The sequence below is a fragment of the Tyto alba genome, unplaced genomic scaffold (assembly GCF_018691265.1).
Source record: "Tyto alba isolate M040663 unplaced genomic scaffold, T.alba_DEE_v4.0 Super-Scaffold_40, whole genome shotgun sequence".
Lineage (NCBI taxonomy): Eukaryota > Metazoa > Chordata > Aves > Strigiformes > Tytonidae > Tyto > Tyto alba.
In genome coordinates, this window is record NW_024881316.1 from 759467 (window position 1) to 784093 (window position 24627).

General features: G+C 37.1%; 1 protein-coding gene across 4 annotated transcripts in view; it reads right to left on the bottom strand.

The window, feature by feature from the left end:
- ARMC2 (armadillo repeat containing 2) overlaps positions 1-24627 on the bottom strand; it is a 111947-nt gene that overhangs the window by 39185 nt on the left and 48135 nt on the right. For 3 of the 4 annotated variants that reach the window (XM_033005688.2, XM_042803525.1, XM_033005690.2), the window contains 5 exons: positions 19978-20146; positions 18526-18733; positions 14753-14803; positions 5090-5160; positions 1185-1277 (listed from right to left, as the gene is read on the bottom strand). In XM_033005688.2, the coding sequence (XP_032861579.1) occupies positions 1185-1277; positions 5090-5160; positions 14753-14803; positions 18526-18733; positions 19978-20146 (592 nt within the window). The remainder of the gene's footprint in view (positions 1-1184; positions 1278-5089; positions 5161-14752; positions 14804-18525; positions 18734-19977; positions 20147-24627) is intronic. The other variant, XM_033005689.2, reaches the window with a different exon arrangement.

Here is a 24627-nt window from a genome sequence, read left to right on the forward strand (position 1 = left end):
ACCTATTATTAGAAAAACTAATCCATAATCAAGTTTTTTTTTTTTTTAAAAAAAACAACGTACTAAACAAATCAAGTAAAGACTGAGGAAAAGGGGCATGAAAATTGATCTTCTTCAGTTGCATTCATGACAAAGGAGAGATACGATTTGATTTTACCTCTAAGTAATATTTTGCTTACGTTCATAGAAAATCTCACTATGCAAAACTAACTCAGTGGCTCTTATTTGGCAATCTCAGCATTAAGCAAGGCAAATATAAAGTTGCATAGTTGTTTTCAAATTTCCTGATCATTGTTTTTCTACGCATCAGTGACAAATGTGGGAATGAGAACCCTGTCTTTTTAAAATAATGATATATTTTGGGAATCACTCAGTACTGTACAGGTGTTTCATACTCATCAACATCTGCAAAATTATGCAAAAAAATTTTCTAATCTCTACCATGCTATAATGAACAATGCAAAAGATCCTGTAAAATTGAATCAATCCCCTAATTTGACACACACTTTTAACCACTTGTAAAAACAAATCTACTTTCTATATTACCACCATTAAAATAAATATAATGTCTATAGAAGGCAACTAAACAACCTTTTGAATGAAACATTAAAATGGATTTCAGAGTTCAATCTTTCAAGTTATACTTAATTTACTCAATTTTGCTTCAATATTCTGGGTCATTACGTACTCTTCTGAGACATCTAACACTTTAAGCACAAATGGAAATTTTCTTTAAGATTTCTTTAGTTTTCTAAAATTAACTGAGACCTTCAATACAGTCCATACTTAAAACAGTGAATCCATGCAATACTTTATTCTTAAAATTATGACCTCACCACTGACTGCTAAGATGGCAGAGCTATGTTATCTAAAATAAGGTAATTTAATCAGACAAGACCTTCTCTAAACCAGTATTTTTTTTTTTTACAAATCCACAGAATGGTTGAGGTTGGAAGAGACCTCTGGAGATCATCTGGTCCAACCTCCCCACCCCGCTCAAGCCAGGACACCTAGAGACAGCTGCCTAGGCCAGTTTTACACTGCAAAGTCACTGAACATATGAAAGCATGAAAGGCTACATAGTCCAACTACTGTTTTTCTTCGGTAGTAAACAGAGAAGAGTCCCATGTTTCTTGCAGGAAACCCTACAGAAAATACACCCTTTCAAAAACCATGTTACCCACCTTTTTCCAGTTCATGAAGAATTGGTAGAATCTTTGTATGCCAAAAGATTTCTTCCTCTTCTGATTCATTTATTCTTGTTTCATCCTCTAAGCCTTCAAAATACATTCAAAACAAAAGCACATATTCAGTGAAGTTTTCAACTTCTACACAAATAAATAGCTACAAATACTTTATTCATGTCAGAAAAAAAAAAGAAAATGTCACATTTTGCTATATTCTGGGTTATTTTACCTATTCAAGCTTTTGTTTTTATTTACATTTTCTCAAAAACAAAAGTTTCAAACAAAACTAGATGGATAAATGTTTTGATATGTAAAGCTGTACTGTAAAGCCAGATTTGGTTTTGCTTGCTGACATTAATGTTTCATTTGATCGCTGAATTGGAAGGTAATGACTATTTTTACATCAGCCTGTCCTACTATTTTTCAGCTCTGTGTCCACGTGACATCTTATTCTGTGCTAAAAAATATCCATACTACAGACAATCCCCTAGGATTGTACAATTTTATCTAGTGCACATGCACAATATTACACTAAGCTTGGTTAACTGACTCTTCGGTCAGTTAGGGAAAAATGGTCTTGTTATTATATTGTGTTAACAATTCTAATCACTTCATGCAATTAGTTTTGAGAACTTCTCGAGTAAAATTTTGTAAAATGCATGCTTCCCTCCTATTGTTACATTAAATAATTTCTTAACAGAACATTTTGGGAAATGAGTAGCTAATTTATGGACATCTGAAAGATGTTTTGCCTCCAATAAACACGTCAGAAACCTTGAAGGCAAGCAACTCCCAGCTTTCTTGGCCACCCTCAACTAATTTCCTCCACAATGACTGAGAAAGAGCTACTATTATCAGAAACCTTGTTCACTTCACAAAGAGAAGTTTTAATAAATATTTCAGCTTTTTTTATACTTTGCTTTAAAAAGAAAAGACAGAAAAAGTCTATCAGCAGACATCAAGTTAAAAATTGGTACACCAAAAAATCAGCAGTCTCTAATTCTACTGGAAATAAGCCTGGGAATGTGGATCTGAATATGTCAATTTTCAGACTGGACAAGGGAGTTGGTGAAACACGGTTTGTTAAAAAAAGGATTCTAGGATTGACTTGATATGGATGCAATATCACTGCGAATTATTCTGGCTTGCTGAACATCCTTTTCACATTCACCTGGCACTATGTGAAGTAACAGAATTCTGGTCTTGATCATTTGCACACTACAGTAGAGTCAGAGTTTCTGTGCAACTTGAATTTTAAAGGATCTAACAACCTTACGAGCTCCATGTAGGCATATTTTTTGAGTTCAAGATTAGGTTAAGCTCCTTATTTTGCAGGCAACCAAAGTTGTTGTTACAAAGATGGGGTTTGGGTTTTTTGTTTCATTTCGGTTTGTTTTTTTAAACAGGGAAATAAAAGTCACACAATTCTACTAAATAACAGGAAGAAAGCCATTAAGACTAGAATATATACTTTAAGTGACAGATTTATCAGAAAGTGTCTCCTACTGTTCATTACTAGCTCTTGCATTTAAATGACAAGGTAAATTCTTAACATCATCACTATCAAACACAAAAAAATACTATCCTACATGAGAACACTGATATTGAGAGGTTTGCATTATGTGAACAGTACCTCAGACCTTAAAAAAATTACTGTCTACTGAGCATTACTTGGAACACTGAAACAATTCAAAACTTCCTATTTTAAAAGCTTGATCTTTAAAAAAAAAATCCAAATTTTGTGTATCTGTATTAACTTTAACTGTCTACCTATATTCTACACAGAATGAATCTATCAGATCTATTTCAACTGATTACACAAAAATGCTGCTGTTTCATAAGTAATAAACTGGTAAGCATGTTATTACAATAACTGTGTATTGTTGGTGTGTGCATATATACATATTAGTATAAGTACTTGTTATTAGGTAATATTATTATTATTTATTTTGTAGACCTTTATTTTCTAGATTAAAGGAGTTAATAGTCTTATTTAGATCGATGAGTAGCTTAATGAATAAAACACTATGCAGCATTTGCAACTAAATGGAAGTTCTGCTCCAGATAATGTAAGACCACAACTGAAATAAGAACACTAGTATAGTTTGCAACGTTCCTTCCTGCCACAAAACCCACATATTGACTCAATTATTTATTTTCTTTCCAATTTGTAGCTACTTCTCTTAAACTGAAAGATGGGACTGGCTTTCTAACTATGCACATGCTTAACTTTATTAAGCAAGAAATAGAATAGTTCATGTATTTGCCATTATGACCAAACTTCTCACTAGAAAAAAAAAATTAACAAAGCCATTCAATTTTGAGTTCAGAACAAGAACTGATTTTTTTATGCCACTCTGCTGCAGTTGACTCACATTTATCAGAAAACTACAGAAACCTAAAAGTCATAATGGCATAATTTTTTTAAATAAATATCACCTGTAGCTAGGGGAAAAAAAAAAAAAGGATAATCAGCTTTTACTAAGCAATAGTAATCCTAGCAATAATAATGAACAGGAAACACATTATTTTAAAGAAAAGCAACATTAATAAATTGTAAACTTGCATGTGTCTCAGTTCTGGGGGATTTTTAAGGTGCTGATGAAAAGTTATGGCACTAGCTGTATTTAATATATTGCAGAAGCTGTCCTGAACCTTCTAATCAAGTAAATCATAATTCAACAGCAAAAATACTCAAGCAAAAAAATTCAGCAAGTTGAAGTTCATTGTTTCAGTTTTTCATAGGTCTTAACCACAGCTTTGCATTCTGGTCAAAAAAAAAAAAAATCACTAATCAGTCTACATTTATTGGTTGCTGTTTTTAGCATGTAAATACAAGAGCCTTAGCAACACTGAGCTTTCAAAAGCTGTGTACTGCCTGACTTATCATGTTTAGCCTTTCCATGGAATAGTGACTGGCTACGAATATATCAATACTAAAACAGTCTACCTCTTCTCTAAAATGTGAAAGTAAAAAGACAAATCATATCAGAAAATAGAAATAATCTGTATATGAACACTCCCTCCAGGACCCCACTGTAGAGGAGAAATGATAGAGAATTCCTACTGCTATTCCTACTGCTATCCCACTGTTTATTCTGGGATTACCGATGAAGTATGCACAAACTAAGGAAGCAACATAATGTTAAAAAAGGTAGATATAAAAAGAAAAAAAATCCTAATAACATATGATTTTTTCAATAGCACCAATAAAATAGCACAAATAAATTAAAAGACTTATAAACAGAGAAAATACAGCCTCACAGAATGCTAACTCTCATGACATGATAAATGCTCTCAGCTCCTCTGAAGGAAATGAAAGCAGAGAACATTAGCACATTACAGCCTTTGCCAGAATGATCCAGAATAATGCAACTTCTTAGTTCTAGAAAAATAGTAAAAAAACATAGTAATAGCGGAGAAGAAACTTCAGGTTTCCATACCAGACTCTCAAATATGGACTTGCCATGTATGAAATGTGCCAGCTATGAGGAAATATTAATTAAAATCTGTTATGTAAAATTAGCAAAATTCATCGCTGCAGGGCAATCCAGAATCTGTATCTTCAGCTAATATACCCTGGCATAATTTTATTAGTTTCTGTGCAACTATGCCAGTTTACAAAAAGTGATGGGCAACTGAAGTGTTAACGTACTGGCAAATTCTTAAGCTTACATATGGGAAAAACAAGAGAAAAAATCAACAGATTTTTAGTGTGAAGATCTCCTGAATATTGTTTCTCTTTACCAACAACAGCAAAAAAACCCAATACATCTAGAAAACTAAAAATATTTTTCAGTGAATAAAGAAGAAAAAGATTTTCAAATCACAAATATTAGATTATTTCTATTTGACTGTATTTCACATTTTTTGGCTGGAGATTGAAATGCCTGATGAAGTACCTGTTACTCTTCTCTTCCAGCTGGTACTCCTTGGCCATGATGAACTTGTGCCAGGCGTTTTCATTTCATCACTAGGAGATACAGTATAGGTACACACAAAGTAAATCAGAACACAGTGCTCAAAATGCTACTTTCTTCACACGCACTCAGTATGAGATCTGCATGTTAATAACTAATTGGAAAAGATTATAAAGTTATTTTACTAAGTTAGTAGGTTACCTGCTCATTAAAAATAAAATACAAATACAACTTCCCCCAGCATATATTACGGAAGTCTCCTTCAGAAATATTGACATATTTACACCACAAGAGGTCACCATTATGGAACACAAAACCTAAAGCATTTCTACTTGTACAATAAAACTACAAGCTGAACAAAACTAAACTCAGAAAGAAGCAATTTTTATTTTTCATCATTTTCATTCACTGCATATAAACTCAACTAGCTTAAAGCTGTAAATTCATCCATTCACAAGGACAGCGATTTCTTCTGATAGAATTAATACTTTTAAAAGGTTTAATAAGAAGAATTTTCAAAGAAACAAACACTTTAGTAACCTCTAATTTAAATATTAGATTTTCCAGGTCTGCCTGTGAACTACTGCTACCTGCATAGAGGTCACTAGTTCTGCTAGAACAAGAAACACATACACTGTCATTTCTTTGTAAAGCAACCGAGCAATGCCTTAATTCCTGCTGATTGTATGATTAGTCTTTCTCTGGCCAGAGGAAACTACTGTATACATCTGTGATAAATCTATTCTGTTTGCCAAGCTACACATTCAAGCAGCATTGATCTAAAAGAAATATGCAGACTCTCTTTGCTACTGAACAGGAATCTTTTCTCCTGTAAATTCTGTTGTAAAGACAAAGGTCTTAATCTAAGTTTTCTATTCTCAGTGTATGTATAATTTAACACTTCTTATTCCATTTATAGTTCATGTACCAATACAGCCTAATCTCCTAAATTTCCTTCTGAAGATAACAGTAGTGTGGTTAGCAATGTTATTTCAAGTTTTTTTTAACCTGTTAATTTAGTTGCTATAAGGCTTAAAGCTCAACTGCTGTTTAAGTGGTTTTCTGGATTGGTGCCTAAATCCCGTCTGCCAGTCCAGACAGATGTAAGTCATCCTATCAACAGATGGAGACAGAATAAAAGACAAAGCTCTTGTAAGATCACTTCCCTACAAAAGGGACTGGATAGCTTACTGTGATCAGTCAAAAATTTCCCAAGCAATCACATTACAGAGGAACACTTGCTTCATTATGGCTAACAGTAAATAATGCTTTCTTTTTACAGCACGAGGATTTAAGTGCTCCAAAATCCAAATGCATACACAGAATCGATTATTTCAGCTCATATGTAGCAACTTTTATTCATCTGGTGAAGAACTGTGTTTTTTTAAAAAAAAAAGAAATAAAATAGGCAAGTCCTTGCATCTCTGCTCTAAAATAGACTGACATCTGTAAGAAAGAGGGTTTCTGCGGCACACATTAAATACAGTTCAGTGTATCAATAGAAATCAAAATTTGGTTCCATTTATGCAAATACCTTGTCCTACAAACTTGAAAATTTTAAGAAATGATTCTATAAGGTTCAGCCATCCCTGAAATCAAGACTATAGCCTGAAAGGACACTGGGTAAGCAAGAGAATAACAACTTCAGTCACCTAGTGCTAACCCAACTATATTCAGAAATCAGTATCTTCAGAATTATATGGAGGCATAATGATACCATCTGACTATATGAATATGGATGTTTGAGTTTGCTTTCCTCAGCAAAAGAGTTTTGTAACAATATCCTGTCTGTGCCTCTTCCCCTAAAATATAAATCCACAGGATGAATCCAAGAAACCTCAACAAAGACAATCCTACAAGTTTTGTAGGAAACAAAAGCAGCTGAATAGAAACGACACTGAAGCAAAGGATGTGGTAACCTGAACATTTATCAGATAGAAACACCACATATCTGAGATAAAAGGTAAGATTATGTCAAAGTCTGAACTGTGTAAAAAAATAAAGAAAAGAAGTATGGTTGGAACCTATGATTTCTTAAACACCAGTATCAACCAGTTTAGCGACCTACGTGAGTAGGAAAGCAGATTGCTGTACTGCTGGTATTCACAGAACTATCTGTACTTTTGGGTAACATCCTCATAAGTTAAACAGCTTAGCTGGAGCTTTCATTATTTTCACAAAAAGAATACACTGAATACATACATAAATGAGAATGACTGGTAGGCATGTTTATCTTTAGGGAGTATGTACAATTTATTAATTTTGTGAGAGATTATAGAATTTCTTTATATATCTTTACAATACTGCCAACTCCATTTTAGTCACAGAGACTTTAGCTTCTTTGTTACCTTTTCATGTTCATGCATCAATATCTTGTTAAGAACTATGCAGTTAAAATGTAATCAACCTACTCTAAAAAATAAGTTACCTATAACTGAAGGGAACTGGCTTGTCAAAGAGTGGTTGCCTTGGAAACAAAGTCAATTGGCAGAAATCTGATCATCTGATAAGGGATTCATTAAGAAATCAACTGACAGAGGCTCTGATTTACAGAGGTAAAAGAATTTGGCAACTGGATCACCTCTATCCTCCTCATATAAGTATTATATGAGCATAGTAGCCCCTGTGAGGTACACTGCTTTCTTGAATATACACAGACTATGAGCACTTCCAAAAGGAAGGTGGGCTAGCACTGCAGTAGTGCATTCAGTATTTTTCCCTGGTGAAAGAATACATCATTAAGTGAAAGTAGCATTTATTCAGAAACTCTCCATGTTTAGATGCTCACTTGATTGTTCTTGCTATTAGCAGCTTGTTAATGGTAAATCTGCAAACTCTCACCTTCAGTGGCATTTCAGGGAAAACTACATTTCTCAGAATTGCATCCCAGAGGCAAAGAATTGGACTAGTTCTCTCCCACGAATCTGCCCACAACTGCTTCACAAATGTGAGTGAAAGATCCCAACAGAGGAATAGTGCTTGGGCTCTTTTCTCATACTGTGGAGCCTTAAACATCTGAGAATCTGTCTGCCTCTTAACTTGAAAAACAGAGTCTGGCAATGGGCCTGAATTTTGGCCTATACTTTGCCATACAGTTAGACCCTTAGCATGGTCCCTGCTACAGTTTAGGCCCAAGAAAGGTAGTACTTCTGTTGACAAACGCCTGGGCACAGGGCACAGACAAGCAGAGATAGGAACATTCCCAGCCAATAGTTTGTGTGTGGTAGGGAGAGGGTTAAAAATATTTTCACTGTATTAACATAATCCATGACACAGCAGTTGCCCACCAAGACAGAGACTAACTCCTTTGTTTAATTTTTATTATTAGTACAGATGTAGCCCTGGCACCCCACCGATTATTTAGTTACCAGTTAGGAGGGACATGTAGCATAATAGTAACAAGTTAATGCTTCTCTACAGATCTGCCTAACAAGCACCTTTGATCAGCAAGGTAGCAAAGCTTAACTAAAAAGAAAAGAGAACATGATCATATTTTCTGAATTGTCAAACTTGAAGGCATTCCCTCTAGACGCTTCCCTCTCCTCTCCACATGGAAAGGTTTATGCAACACCTACATATTCCTACAACTTAGTGAGGCAAAACTAGGAAATACAGAAGTGGGAGAAGCACAGTGACTGAGATAGTGCATCAAAGGATGATGAATACGAAGGATAGTTTTCAAAGGAAAGAGTAGAAATAATGGGGAAATGAACAAAAGGGCAGTGGGTATAGAAAAGGCCGTAAGCCCCATACTGTCTGCTTCTGCAAGTGCTAAGATCTCACACAACTTTGCTCCTCCAGAAATTATGGGCCTCTTCTCTTGCACCCATGTAAACTGAATCTGTGGACTCTCTTGAGGTAGAGATAGGAACTGGGACTACCCCATGTAAACTGGAATCTGAACAGTCTTACAAAGGCAGAGAGCTACTCACGTGCATACAGTTCCTAGCGTGCCCTGAGTAAATGCTGTGAGCAAGCTATACACAATAGAAACCAGCTGGTGTCTAAAAATTTAATACATTCCTAAACAAGGAAATTCAAATTAATTACCAACTTTGATAATAAGATTCTGCAGAGCACCCTTAACTTTGTGTTTATAGGTATCTTTTTTGGGGGTGAATTCTATGTGATTAACGCAACTTCTTTGGGGTGGGGGGGCAGTTGAAGAACAACTGATTTCCATTGAGAGAAACAGATGGACTATTAGGATTAACATCCAAGGACTTTACGAAGACTGACTAACAAAACATCATTTTCTCTGTCAGCTCCACACAAAACTTTCCAAATAGTAGTAAATCTCAAACATCAGCAACATTTAAACCAGAAAAGGTTAACTTGGATGATACTTGGAAAAAAAGAGCACACTGCCTTGTAAAGACATCACCTGCATATACTAAAATACTACTAATACTTACAGAATATACGCTTACATACATTTTATAAAAATATGAAAGAGAACATGGTCTAGTTAGTCCAAAAGCTTGTCCTCAACTACCTCTTTTCAGTGTATCAGAAGAAGACAGAAAACTGGTAAGTACAGACACTCACAGAAAAACCTCTTCAGAAGTTCCTTCCTGATAAGAAGCCTTAGTCTGTGTTGCCGCCACGTGAAAGATCTCTTATCACCCATGTGATCTTGATAAAATGTTGGCCTCATTGCTAACATGTAGTAGCATTTTCCAAAGTAAAGTAGTATTCAGTTTATTTAAAAATAAATTTCTAAGGCATTTGGGTTTATTGCCTCTCGATTTCCTTTTATTTATTTGATGTCCTTTTTCTTAAACCAGAAAACTGTAATTATGTGCATACAATTTCTACACATCTTTATCTGCAGAGCATTTTCTAGATCTACAGAACCACGATTCTAATCTTCTAAGTTTCTTCCTTGTAAGCAAATCTAAGCCCCTGATAGTTTAATTGTCCTTAGAGCCCTTTTATTTTCTGTCTTTATTTTGTTAAGATAAACAAACCCAACTGTAGTTAATTTAAAGGTACACTAGCTATTTACGTAACAAAAATATACAAAAGCCGTAACAGGTCACGCTGAAAGTTCACCTTGCTCAGTGTCTTCTAACAGTTGCCAAAAAGCTTCTCAGATGCCTCCAGCAAATAGAAGGTGCTGCTGGGGTGCCCTACCTGCAGTTCTTCAGTTTCTGCCTTCATGTTTTTCACCCTGATGCATTTCTCCCCCATTTCTTTTTTCCTCCATTTTCCCCAAACTATCAGTCAATTTCTCCCCAACATATTTTCCTCCACTCCATCCCCTTTAGTCCTCACAAATCTCCTTTCTTCTAGTTACTTTAAACCCAGAAATGTGACTCAAAATTTTATAAATTTTATTTTGGATCCTTGATATATCGATGTTTTCAGGTTTTCAAACATCTAGGAGAGCAATTTCTAACTTTTCACAAGGCTCTAAAAACAGCCTAGGCACTGCAATGAGTAAAAGATGCAGACTGTTTATACTTAAATACAAGCACTGAACATCTGATTTTACAAACATATGTTGTGTGCATTGGAAAGCCAGACATGATGTATCTACACCCAAAAATCAAGACATTTGACTAAGTGGTAAGAAGAACAGATTTAGAGCAATGCTAAGTAGATCCTGGGGACCTGCTCAGGGAAGCCAAATGTATCAAAAGGACTACCAGGCACAAAAGTGTTCTTTCAGACTAGATCAGAGCTCAGACCTCGTGGTTGTAGATAATCCTGAAATAGGTTTGCCGTTTAGAAAGACTGTTCTTTGAGATGTTACTGACATGTATATTCAGAGTGTGACTACATCTACACTGTAATCTGGGTTTATTTTTAATGCTAGCAGTATCCAGGATGGCATGTCTTCTATTGATAAGAATGATTTGGCTATTTAAGCAGTTGTGCTATTTTCCTTTAAACCAAAGATTCCCAAATTCTATATGGAGTACAAAGGGAAAAGTTGCAAGAATGTGCTGTGAAAGTATATAAAACCAGTAAGTCTCTAAAAAGAACAGTCACAGGTAAATAACTAGTTTTTCCACTTTGGAGAGCTTGCCACGGCAGAGAAGGAAGAAGCTCTTGTCATACAATCAATGAGGGTGCCATAACACACCCTCCCTTCAGGTGTTTATATACATTGATAAGACCCCTTCTGAGTCTTCTCTTCTCAAGGCTAGACAGTCTCAGCTCTCTCAGCCTTTCCTCATATGAATGACTCCCTTTATCATCTTAGTAGCTGGACTCTCTCCAGCTGCTCTGTATCTCTACTGCACTGTGGAGCCCAGAACTGGAACCAGTACTCTGGGTGTGTTGGAAGTTTTCAAGACACGAATGAACAGGGTGCTAGATAATATCATCTAGGCTTCCTTTTCCACAAAAGATTGGACCAGATGATCTTCTGAGGTTCCTTGCAACCCAAGCTGTTCTATGAACTTGGTGTCCATCGTGACCCCCAGGTCTTTTTCTGCAAAGCTGCTGCCCAGCTGGACAGCCCCTGGTACATACTGGTGCCAGGGACTGTTCCTCCCAAGTGCAGGACTTTGCACTTGTCTTTGTTAAACTGCATGAGGCTTCTGTCAATCCATTTCTACAGCCTGTCAAGGACCCTCTGAATGACTGCACAACCCTCTGGCATAACAGCCAAAAGACTGCTTATATACTGACTGCCAGTATTATTCAGAACTGTAGTCTCCTGGCAGGAGCACTGAGGAGCATGGTGCAAAGATACCTAAGGCTCTAGACCAAGTTTATCAAGGGCACAGCCAGACTGAGAAGCTTTATCTGAAAAAAAAAAAAAAGGATGGCAGCTCCAATAAAAGTTAAAAGGAACTAATGGTGATCCTGGGAGTCGGGGCAAGAGGGATGACACAGCAGACCCTGAGTCAGCAGCAAGGGACAAGGTGATGCAAGAACCCCAAGGCAAAGCAGAAGGGGAGTCAGATGTGGAGCTGGAGCAAGTGAGAAAGACTGCGACTGATTTTCTCAGACAATGTTCAATTACACAATGCTTAGGAACCACCGCTTTAGAACATAAGCCCTCTGCTACCAGGATTCTTCCACCATCACCGTTTAGTGATCAGGAAACAAGAATTCTAGCTCTAAGCCACAGTTACTGATTTTAATAACAAGACATTGCTCTGTAGACTTTGAAAGGATGTGTAAACAACATCCTAGTATTTTTGCCAAAGCAACTAATAGGAATTGGTTTTAGCTTTTGGCAAAATGAGAAAAATTAGTATTTTGCTTTATCATTCACTCTCACAGAAATTAATTTTTCCATATGCCAATTAATATTTGCATTTTTCATTAATCCATTTATTCCTGTTTAATTACACTAAGCAGACATTTTATGTTGCCAAAAGGACACAAGAATTAGTTTTCTGTATTGTCTTTCGTTGGTTGAATACTAGGGAATACGTTTTTGAGGGTTTGTTTTGTTTTAAACCAAATTATTTCTTCCTGACCCATAACTTAGCACTCGAATGGCACTCTTTTTTAGACAAAGAATTGATCTTCACTAAGCAACTTAAGAGAATGTGTCTCTGTTTTGCTCAGCTACCACTGAACTTTCCTATGATGTCATGTAAGGGATGAACAAAATAGATACAAACACAATGTGGAAATAAGTAATAGGTGTGCCTCAAAGAAAAAAATAATTAGTATAATAGATAATTTTCTAAAGACTGTTTTCCTTTTAGAAAACACAACAGAGATGTAGTAAATTACTTGTGGACAGCTAAAAGAATTATAAATTAAACTATTAAACCAATTACATAAACCTTTAGTCAGTCCTGTTTCTCAGCTACAAAGCTTTTCAAAAGCATGCAAATAATTGAAAAGCTAATAATATAGATGTCCTGAAATTATTTCAGGAATTGTAGAGGAGTACACCATAAGTAATACCACCAGAAAAGACAAAAACAAAGGGAGGGGAAACTGAGGCTGTAACTGATACCACTGATATGAGAAAGGATAAATAGTAGAAAGGCAACATAATTTGCAAAAATATGTTGACAAATAGGCCAACTACACTCTGAGTCATCCTAAAGATGAGCAAATAACAGTTCCTCCATAAACACAATCACGGGCATAGTCCATTACTTATGACAGCTCCAGTGATAAAAATATACTATTCTATTTATACAGGCTGTTGATGAAGAACTTCATGCACATGTTAAATAGTATGGCTTAAAAGAATAATAGAGGTTGATGAAAAACCTATATCCTTATCCTTTTTATTCTTCACAGTCTTTGCAACCTTTGTCTAATACAGAAAATAAACAGTATCTATTTGTGGCAGGGTATCTTTAAGCAAGAAGACAACTGACAGCCTAATTCTAACCATTAAAAAACACCTAAAATACTAGCCTAAATATATTTGAGTCTGAAAACCACAGTATCTTCATCTTCCTAACTTGAAACTTGCAAAAGCATTCTCATTCTAAACAAAAATTCAACCTAAATCCATTGTTACTATAGTCCTAGCTAGACTGAACTGCCATTCCTTCTTTACCCCTTGCATGGCACACTTCCCCATTCTAGAATTACCATTCAATTGGTAAGAAATACTCTCAAGACCTGGATCTCACAGATTTTGAGACCAATGACCTTATCCTGAAACTAATGACTAGAGTGGAAAGACTGCCTCTAGAGTAGGCAGTAAAAGTGAGCCTAAACTCCACTCTCTCACAAGTGAAGAGACCAGAGATAACAGCTACCTGTTGTTCTTTTTTTCAGAAGTCTATAAAAAGTTCTGAAAAAGAATTCTTCATTTGGAATTTTGTCTCAGTATCCCCTAATCCTATACAAAACCAAGCACCTTCTTGAAAGGGCAGTTGTCATATTTTCTTTGGAAAACACTATTGTAAGCTCTACCTGTTAATGCTTTCCCACCACTCAATTGTTTATTAAATTACTAGTCTCAATAGCTAGTGGAACTGAGGCAGAAATAGAGAAAGATTAGTTAGGAGTAGATTAATTTCCTGTTTCCATGTCTTTACAAGAACTCCAGAAATTGTGGATATAAATAATAAGAAAAGGCAAATCGTGAAAGAAGTCTGGAGAACCTGCAGCAATATCAGCTAGACCATACAACAAACTAATATCCACACCATGTCATGCACTTCAAAAATTCATCCAGAGCAAAACAGAATGGGTGTTCCCTACAGGAAAGAAATCTATCTCCTCTGTACGAATAATTTTCTTTGAGGAAAAAAGGAATTAATATTTTGGGCATAGATGTGAAGCTAGTTTAAGCAATCAGATAGAATTGATTTCCAGTATTCATTTGTCCCATGCTTTTATCACTTTCTATTGAAGCATTCCAAAACTCTAAAAAACACAAGAGAAACTAGTCTTATAAAAGCAGTTGATGAATACCTCGCAAGGAGTCTGTCAAACAGGCATTTAATAAGGACAGCAATGGTGATAAAAAACAGGGCATAGTATACCTTCTTTACAGCACCTTCTAATAATTTTGTAGCTATTTACAGAAAACACTTATTAAAAAAAAAGTGTAGAGCAGGCCTCCTGGGAATCAACCGTTTGCCATCAAGATTTTCCTCATTGAAGGCACCTATGTTTCTAAGGAGTCCTGGAATGACATCTAAGCTTTCAGAATATTGAGAAATTGGAGGAGGAGAAAAAAAAAAGTGCATCTCTTCTCACCAGGGAAACTGCTGCTCTTCATCAGCAAATCTGCCATCACTGTTGACACTTCTGTTGAAATATATGAATGCAGAAAACATTTTAGAAGTTTCATTTCTATAGCAATCACAATAGATGGCAAGGCACAATAGCTGGATTAAGATGTAAACAAAACTTAGCTTCCTTATGATTGTCAGAAATTGCTTCTTGCTTTCCTGAGGGAACATGTCAATAAATTCAATCTGCTTCAATTAATATACCTATTCTATTATAACTAGATGGTTATTTGAAAAACAGAATTACAAACAAAATGACAAATAACTGTTCCCCTCAAAAGGTCGTTTTCTCTTTTTTCCCCCAGTATCTTTATAAAGCAACAGTGATTTCATTAGTGCTGTTCATTCTTTTCATCAGTCCTTGGGACATCAAAAGAATCTGAGATAAAAAGTGAGTAAGTCTCTTGCTGGAATAAAAGACTTCCATTCTCTTCACTTTGAAATAAATGTAATAGCATTAATGGCAGGAATCTGCCATGCTACTTTGGCATGTTCTACAGTTTCATCATTAACAGAAAAACAGCTTTATTAGAAAAGTTATTTAGGTACATATATAGGAGCTGTGGCAAAAAAGGAGTAAGGAGCCTCATGTACCTTCTCTTGTATGAAGTGTACCACTTCTACAATCCTCTTGCTTAATTCCTTCAAGGATCTTAAATCACTGGGATACAGAATTGAGGCTGTCACAACTGCTTCATATGGAGAATGACAGGACACCAGGTAATAAAAGATTTAATGTTCCTTTAAGCTGTCATCCTATTACTCCTGAATACAATGTACTTTAAATAGAAAATATCTTTTAACTTCACACAAGATGCCTCAAATATTAACGACATAGAGGCAGATGCAATCTAATCACAGCAATCACCTAGTACCTACAAACATGTTCTATTGAGAAAGAATGCCAAAACTCTGTTACTGCAGTGACCCCTCTAACGCTACTGGAACCTTTTATATACAACTCCTATCAGGACGAAACTCAATAAACTATATTGAAGGATACGTTTGTGATAGCTTTCAACTGCCTTGTCAGATGAAGAATGACATCTCTGAACTCAGAAAGGGATATAAATTACAGTCTGCCTGACTCATGTAGGATCATATGCAAATACTGAAACAATGTGTTTATTGGCATAAGTCTTACCAATGAGTTAGAATGTATGAGAGCAGTTGAGATTACCTAGCGCCATTCCATCATACCACGGCATGAACTACTCAGGCTTATATAGATGAGGGATCTTTGTCCTTTACTAAAGGGAAAGCATTTTTTATTATTTTTGTGCATATTGCAGCACTGCAGGTATGTCTGGTACTCTAAGCCATAAGAGCATCTAAACGTTGTTATCAATCCTTGGTGCAAGAGTATAAAGCAGCGCAGGCAGCATCTCTTAAGTAGCACTGGCAAAAATCATCTGTCTCAAATACACAGAAAGCATGCAGAACTCATGGGAGAAGGTAAAGATGCAACATTCAAAAATACAGATCTTGCATTCAACAGAGAAAGAGGGAGGAATATTATGTTACTCTTCTATTTTGGAGAAAACTAGTCAGAACAAGATTGGAAAACATTTTTTTGCATCATCTTAAGGCCAGGAATTTGAGATCTAATTTAAGTGATGGGTGAGATTCAACTACCTCTAGTATTATTCTCCCTAGTTCAAATATGAATATGACAAGCTACATGCATTAACGTTCCATCTTTTATGGTTAGAATCATTAGTATCTTAGCTATCATCTTAAGAGTCAGAAAAGTAAGTAACAGGTCATAAAGAAATTAAGCCAGCAGAGCTTATGCAAAATGAACCTTGGCAATCTGTTCTTCAAATATGCATAATGATAGCTGAAGAATATAAACCAGAAAATATGCAATTTTCCCCTTTCAATTTTTTATATTTTCTAAAACTCTTCTTACACAGAGAAATTGAACTGAAAATGTCCCATAAGACTTCATGTTGCAACGACCAATCTTTCTGGTAATAGACTTTTTTTGCCTGTTCCTAAGAATATTTCAACAGAGAAGCCAGTCATTCTCAAAAATTATCAAAGTAATCAAGGTAAATCATGACATTCTGTGGTTCAGGCTACCAGAAAGCTCAATGACTGTGGTGCATGCCATACGAATGGGTCATTACGAAAAGTGCCAGTAACAGAAACCCAAAATCAAAAACTTGCAAAGCTCTCAAGCTGATAAAGCAGAAGCATATAATTTTGAACAGATAGCAGGGTTTTATAAGGAGTTAACTGTTGTTCAATCATACCTGCAACTTTTAAAATTATTACTCCGAATAAAGGTCACTCTTTGCAATTAGCAAAAGTATCAATTGACCATTTCTTATTAGAGACGCTTAGATACCATTAACTAACTACCTTTTTCAACTGCAACACTAAAGTACTTCACACCACACCTTTACTAAATAAAAGTCAAATTACAGTGACTTCTGTAGTATGATAATCCATACAGTCTTTACCTAAAAAGTCTTTTGGGTCACTGATTTTAATGAGAAAATATGATTTTGCACTGAATCATTCTCCTTGATGCTTTACCTTCCTTCACCTACATTTTTCATTGCTGGGCTTATTTTCTCATTTCCCCTCACTTCATATTCATGAAAGTCACTCTTTCCCCTCACAAGTCTCCAGTCTTTCAGAATTATTATTTTTTTTTTTATATCCTACTTTTGGTTTTATATAAGAGTGCTATGATAGCTCTGCTATTTATTTGCTGTAACAGCCTCAATAGACAACATTCTCCAAACTATTCAGTACTATGAAGTTAGTACACAAAAGGTGTTTCATTTTATAAAATTAAGAATATACTCTTAATACCAAAGATGCTTAAGGATATCCAGGGAAATAATTTTTTCCTAAGCATAAAAACGTGTTAGAAAAGATATCTACTGGCAGACATTTATATTTAATAGTGACCAAGTGCTTATAGGATGTGTTTTGAAAATAAACTGTTATTCATTCTTTGTTGTAGAGATTGTCAGATCTGTCAATGTTATTAGCAAAAATGGTTGTTCGTCCAACTACTAATGCAGCAACTGATACACCTATTGAACATAGTGCCACAGACTATTCCTCCCTCTGCAAGAATTCACACCTGAATCAAAAAAAAAAAAAAAAAAAAAAGACTTAATTGTGAATTACAGAATGGATGTAATAATCTAGGTTTAGTAAAAACAGACTGCATGCACATAAGTTTTATTAATTTCTTACACCTGTTTGGCCATCGAAAAAAATGAACTAAAAAAATTCTGCCTCTATTGCCAATGAGTTTAAGCCTGCTTTTTGTGTATGATCACATATTTTCCAAATATCAGAACTGGAAACACAGCTCTACTCATTTGTGAATGAGCTAGGGGAAGAATGTATAGCACCTTAAAACAACAGGCTTGAACTGTAAAAGCAAGCACATTGAATTTAAACTTGAGTATGCAATTATTAGAAGACTTCGTTCTGAAATGTTAATGATCCAACCCAATGAAAGTTATTTCATATCAAGCAACTTTCTACCAAGAATTTTTGGACAAATTAGTCTTTTGAGTGTAGAAACTTCCTAAGAAAAGAAGTGTAAAGATTTTTTTTCCTAATAATCTAAACATAGTTTTATTTTAATGCATAAATAGTGCTGCCTTCAAATTCTATCAATTTTAAACCTTTTGTTATTTCACAATTGAATATCTAGGAAGAGGGTCGTGTGGAAGGTGCACATTACCATACCCAAGCAATACCAACCTTTCTCCTCTCAGTTTAAATAAAAATTTTCCTGCTGTCCCTTTTAGGTAGTCTTCCCTCTCCGATCTGCTGATACGCTCATTACAAATTAATTGCCTACTTTCATCATTAAATGGTGTGTATGACCTCTGCTCTGCTAAGCAGTTATTATTACTTCTGCAGAGATTATTCATTATAGCTGGTTCTTCAGAATCTAGCTTTTCTTCATCTGAAATAGCCAAAGAAAATACATTTTGTAGAAGTGTTTTTACACAATAAATACATGCAGTGAATCTCAAAATTACTGTTTGTCATGTTACATTATCAAAATTTCCTTGTATTAATTTAAAAGGTGAGAAAGCTTAAGACTATAGAGCAAAGTAGTCGGTCTTCTTATGAACATCATTTCTCGAAGTCTTTCAGTTTTGTGTTTTAACATTTTAATCTTTCCTCTTTTTTTTTTTTTTTTTTTTATTTCCCTTTTACTGATAGGTGGATTGTACCTTGTGAAAAAAGTGCTTATATTTCAGGATCTGAATATTATGAAGGAACCCAAGCAAAAGGTAGCTGTTAATCTTGTACCTTGGTATGTACACATGATAAGAACCCGCACAAAAAACTTACGTAAACATCAGCATGATCCCCAAAGGGGAGAACAGGCAGACTCAGGCTGTAATGACATTAGGTTCTCAACTTCCCCAATTAGCAACACTAACTTATTAAGACTAATGGATTAAACTACATATAGGGGTACATGATATAAATATATAGTTATAGAATATGTACATAATCGTTAAGTAAAAGTTTATTACTTTTTCTATAAGACTTACTTTGCAGTAAGATAAGAAGTAAGATATTCAGTATCCCAGGTAATGTAAGAATTGTCATTATTACAAATGAGTCTTCATTACAGACAGAGTTCCAACACATTTTATTACGAGCTAATGTGCAGGAAACCAAGATGTCAAATCATTTCCCATCTACAAGAAAATTACTTTTAAATTCCACATTTAGTGACCTTTGTCTCCACTAATGAAACTCTTTAACAACAAATACAAGCTAGTTGGAGACCTGTCAAGACATAAAATTCCTTTCTACTCCTCCTTTTATGCTCAATAATCCATCAGGGAATCTCCTTAGATGATGTAATCTCATTACCTCTTTAAACATTTCAGCAATTAATGTTAATTTTAGCCGCTGAATAAAACTTCCAGTAAAAATTCCATTACTTAGAAACTTGTAGGAAAAACAGGCACTTGAGCAGCTTTCAATTCACTTTCAGAAGTGAAAGCCAGTATCATTTTTGGATATCACATTTTCAAAACTGGCTTAAAGCCATTTAACTACTTTAAAATTTACTCTGAAGGACATGCAGGTCTCTTAACATAATATAATTACTCATGTAATTAATGATATTAAACCATATCATGCAGTTATTTTTCTAGGAAATAACATGTATCAAAACATTCTTACTCTGATCAGGGGGGACCATTTTAGCAGAAATGAAGTTTCCCTGAGAAGTTCTTCTCAATAAGCGTGCCCGAGCACTGCTGACTTTTCTAACCCCTGCAGCATCAGCAGGAGGATTTGGAATGGAAATGGAAGAATCTTCATCTTCTGAAAAAGTGACTAGTATTGGTTTCTGTGACAAAGATAAAGATAACATTTTAATTAAAGCACAGATAACTTAATTTCCATACTAGCAAAAATTTTAATAAATAGAAAACCAAATCATTTATAGAAAGGCTTGAGTTCAGAATAGAACAGGTAAAAGTTACATAGGTTTGCTCATTAAAAAACTTTCATTTTCAGATCCAGAATCTAATATCATTCCACTGAACAAGCGAGACATTTCTAACATTATCACCACAGAAAGCCACTTCTGTCCAGGTAGCCAGGGATGATGTTAGGAAATCCAAAGCCCCTGATAGAATTAAATATGACCAGAGATGTCAGAGGCAACAAAAAGAAGTTTTTACAGGTATGTCGGTGATAAAAGGAAGATGAGGAAAAATGTGGAGCCTCTCTGGAAGGAAAGGGGAGATATGGTCACCCAGGATATGGAGAAAGCTGAAGTACTCGGTGACTTGTTTCGCCTCCATCTTCACTGTCAGGGGCTCCAGCCACGCTGTCCAAGACACAGAAGGCAAAGGCGGGGACTGGTGGAAACGAGAACTGCCCACTGTAGGAGATCATCAGGTTTGAGACCATCTAAGGAACCTGAAGGTGCACAAGTCCATAGGACCAGATGAGATGCATCTGCAGGTCCTGAGGCAACTGGTGGATGAAGCGGCTAAGTCACTATCCATCATATTTGAGAAGTCATGGCAGTCCAATGAAGTTCCTGCTGACTGGTAAAGGGGAAACATAACCCCCATTTTTAAAAAGGGAAATAAAGAAAATCTGGGGAACTACCGGCCATAATATAACATACATAAATGTATGTTCTTTTTTTCTTCCCCTAACGAGTCTGCCTTTTGCTCGTGACCATAAAGGGGGGATTTTTCCCCATCCCAGTCCTATCTCAGACCCCAAGCCTGGCTCTCTGTCCCTTCTCATCGCTGGAGGGGAAGGGAGAGAGAGCTGCTGCGTTGTGGTTGGCTGCCAATCAGGCCCAAACCACGACACAGTCTCACCTCTGTGCCCAGCAAGATCATGGAGTGGATCCTCCTGGAAACTATGCAAGGGCACATGGAAAATAAGGAGGTTGTTAGTGACAGCCAGCAGGGCTTCACTAAGGGCAAATTGTGCCTGACAAATTGGGTGGCCTGCGATAGGGTTACAGCACTGGTGGACAAAAGAGCAACTGACATCATCTACCTGGAATTGTGCAAGTCTTTTGACACTGTCCTGCATGACATCCTTGTTTCTAAATTGGAGAGACATGGATTTGATGGACGGAGCACTCAGTGGATAAGGAATGGGCTGGATGGTTGCACTCAAGTTGTGGTCAACGGTTCAGTGTCCAAGCAGAGGGCAGTGATGAGGGGCATTCCTCAGGGGTTGGTGTTGGGACCAGTGCTGTTTAAGATCTTTGTCGATGCCGTGGACAGTGGGATTGAATGCACTCTCAGCAAGTTTGCTGATGACACCAAGCTGTGTGGTGCGGTGACACGCAGGAGGGCAGGGATGCCATCCAGGGGGGCCTGGACAGGCTGGAGAAGTGGGCCGGTGTAAACCTCATGGGGTTCAACAAGGCCAAGGGCAAGGTCCTGCAGATGGGTCGGGGCAATTCCATGCACAAATACAGGTTGCACCAAGAGTGGATTGAGAGCAGCCCTGCAGAGAAGGACTTGGGGGTAGCAGTGGATGGAAAACTGACTATGAGCCAGCAATGTGTGCTCACAGCCCAGAAAACCAACCGCATCCTTCGCTGCATCAAGAGCAGTGTGGCCAGCAGGTCAAGGGAGGGGATTCTCCCCCTCTACTCTGCTCTCCTGAGACCTCACCTGGAGTCCTGTGTCCAGCTCTGGGGCCCCCAATACAAGAAAGTCATGGACCCATTAGTGTGAGTCCAAAGGAGGATCATAATGGTATCAGGGAGCTGGAGCTCCTCCCTTATGAGGGCAGGGTGACAGAGCTGGTGTTGTTCAGCCTGGAGAAGAGAATGCTCCGGGGAGACCTTACGGTGGCCTTCAGTACTTAAAGGTGGCCGATGGGAAAGGTGGGGAGGGACTCTTTATCAGGGAGTGTAGGGACAGGATGAAGGGTAACAGTTTTAAACTGACCGAGGGTAGATTTAGATTAGATGTAAGGAAGAAATTCTTCAGTGTGAGGGTAGTGAGGCACTAGCACAGGGTGCCCAGAGCAGCTGTGGCTGCCCCCTCCCTGGAAGGGTTCAGTGCCAGGTTGGACGGGGCTTTGAGCATCCTGGTCAAGTGGAAGGTGTCCCTGCCCATGGCAGGGGGGTTGGAACTAGATGACCTTTAAAGTCCCTTCCAATCCAAACCATTCTATGTTTCTATGATTTAAAAGCAAACATTCAGGGGTGCAGAAAACAAACAAAAACTAGTCTGAGTAGAGGAAATGAAACTCAGAATTCTTTATTTCCCCCATAAATACTCATTTATCATCTGCAGTATGCTTATTTGTCAAAAAAAAAAAAAAAAATGTTGTGCCAAAGACTCACATTAACAATTCTAGAGGCATATCTGTTCTTTATGATTTGTTTTTGAGCACTAAAGTAGTGTTTCCAAAACACTTCAGATGTGTTCAAATCGTATGTACCACTTCCTATCTTACTGAGACAAATCATGCAGATCCAGAAACATGCAAGTTCTAATTTTATTTATGTCAGTATCTTGCATCTTAGAGGATGTGACAAATTCCCTATGCCTCTGGTACAAAACCCTGGTTGGGCCCTACATAAACACATTGTCCTCTGTGATCAAGGTACTCTAATTTCCTTACAATAAAGAATCCATTAGTAAGTCTCCAGTCCTCTCCTTCAGAGCTCTCCCCAGTATTAGCTGAAAGAGCCAACAGGCAATACCCACTCACCACAGCCACTGTGACTGACATAAGCTCTGCATTTACAGTGTACTAACTTACCTCCATTAGTAAAGCAGAAAAGGCAGTTTTTGCATTGGTCTTACCAGTATTTTTCTCTATTTTTTTTTCACTCTCACACAGAAGACCAATGAAAATTTAACACCCGTATTTAAATCCAACTGTAGATATATTTAATCTAAATACGAGTATGGTCAGAATTTTAAAATTTGATTCATATAAATACATTACCTTACCAAAACTACTGAAGTATATAACATTTCTTGGAATTTTTTTCCCCTAATTTCCTCAAAAATGCTACATCTAGATTACTGTCTTGAAGAAACAATATATACACAAGCATACTTAAATGTTTTAGCATGGTCTGTTCTCTCAGGTACTAAACAAATGATCACAACAATCTTATATCTAAAGATTAAATAAAAAAAAATGGAAGAGCAGATATACTTACAAATTGAAAACAATCCAAAATTTTTAGTTCTTACAAGTACCTCTATCTGGTTTTTAAATAAGCTAAAATCATTGCATTTTACAGATATGCAAGTCAAATAGAAAGCACAGTCAACCTAGTTACATTGAAATTACTGATAGCAGAACCACAGAACAGTTGAGGTTCGAAGGGACCTCTGGAGGTCATCCTGCCCAAGCCCCGTGCTCAAGGAGGGCCACCTAGAGCCAGTTGCCAAGGACCATGTCTAGGAAGCTTTCGAAGATCTTTGGGCAACCTGTGCCGGGACTCCATCACCCTCACAGTGGAAAAAGTGTTTTCTGAACTTCAGAGGAACCTCCTGTGTTTCAGTTTGCGCCCACTGCCTCTTGTTCTGTCACTAAAAGCCTGGCCCCATCCTCTTTGCACTCTCCCTGCAGGTATTTATACACATGGATAAGATCCCCTCTGAGCCTTCTCTTATCCAGGCTGAATGGTCCCAGCTCTCTCAGCCTTGCTCCAGTTCCTTCATAATCTTTGTGGCCCTTCACTGGACTCTCTCCAGTTGTTCCGTGTCTCTCTTATACTGGGGAGCCCAGAATTGGACCCAGTACTCCAGGTACAGCCTTACCAGTGCTGAGTAGGGGGGAAGGATCACTTCATTCAACCTGCTGGCAACACTCCTGGCAACGCAGCCCAAGATACCACTAGCTGCCTTCTGTCTTGGTTTGGGCTGAAATAGAGTTAATATTCCTTTTCAGGGACTAGATGAGTGCTGTGTTTTGGATTAAGCTTTGGGTTTGGTATGAGAAGAATGCTGATAGCACACTGATGTTTTCAGCTGCTGCCGAGACTTCAAGGACTCTCCGACTCCCCATGTCCTGCCCGTGCGCAAGGGCACAGGGAGCAGGGAGGGAGCACGGCCACAGCACCTGACCCTAACTGGCCAGTGAAATATTCCATATCACGGCACGTCATGCTCACTATATAAAGGAGGGATGGTTGGGAAGGAGCTCTCTCTCTCTCTCTCGCTTCCGGGATTGCGATTGTGGGATCTTGGTATCTCGGGGTCGCTGGCCGGGAACGGGCTGGGTGTTGGTCAGCAGGTGGTGAGCAATTACGTTGTGCATTGCCTGTTTATATATTTCTTTTTGTTTTCCCCCTATCATCGTTATTGTTCTCATTTT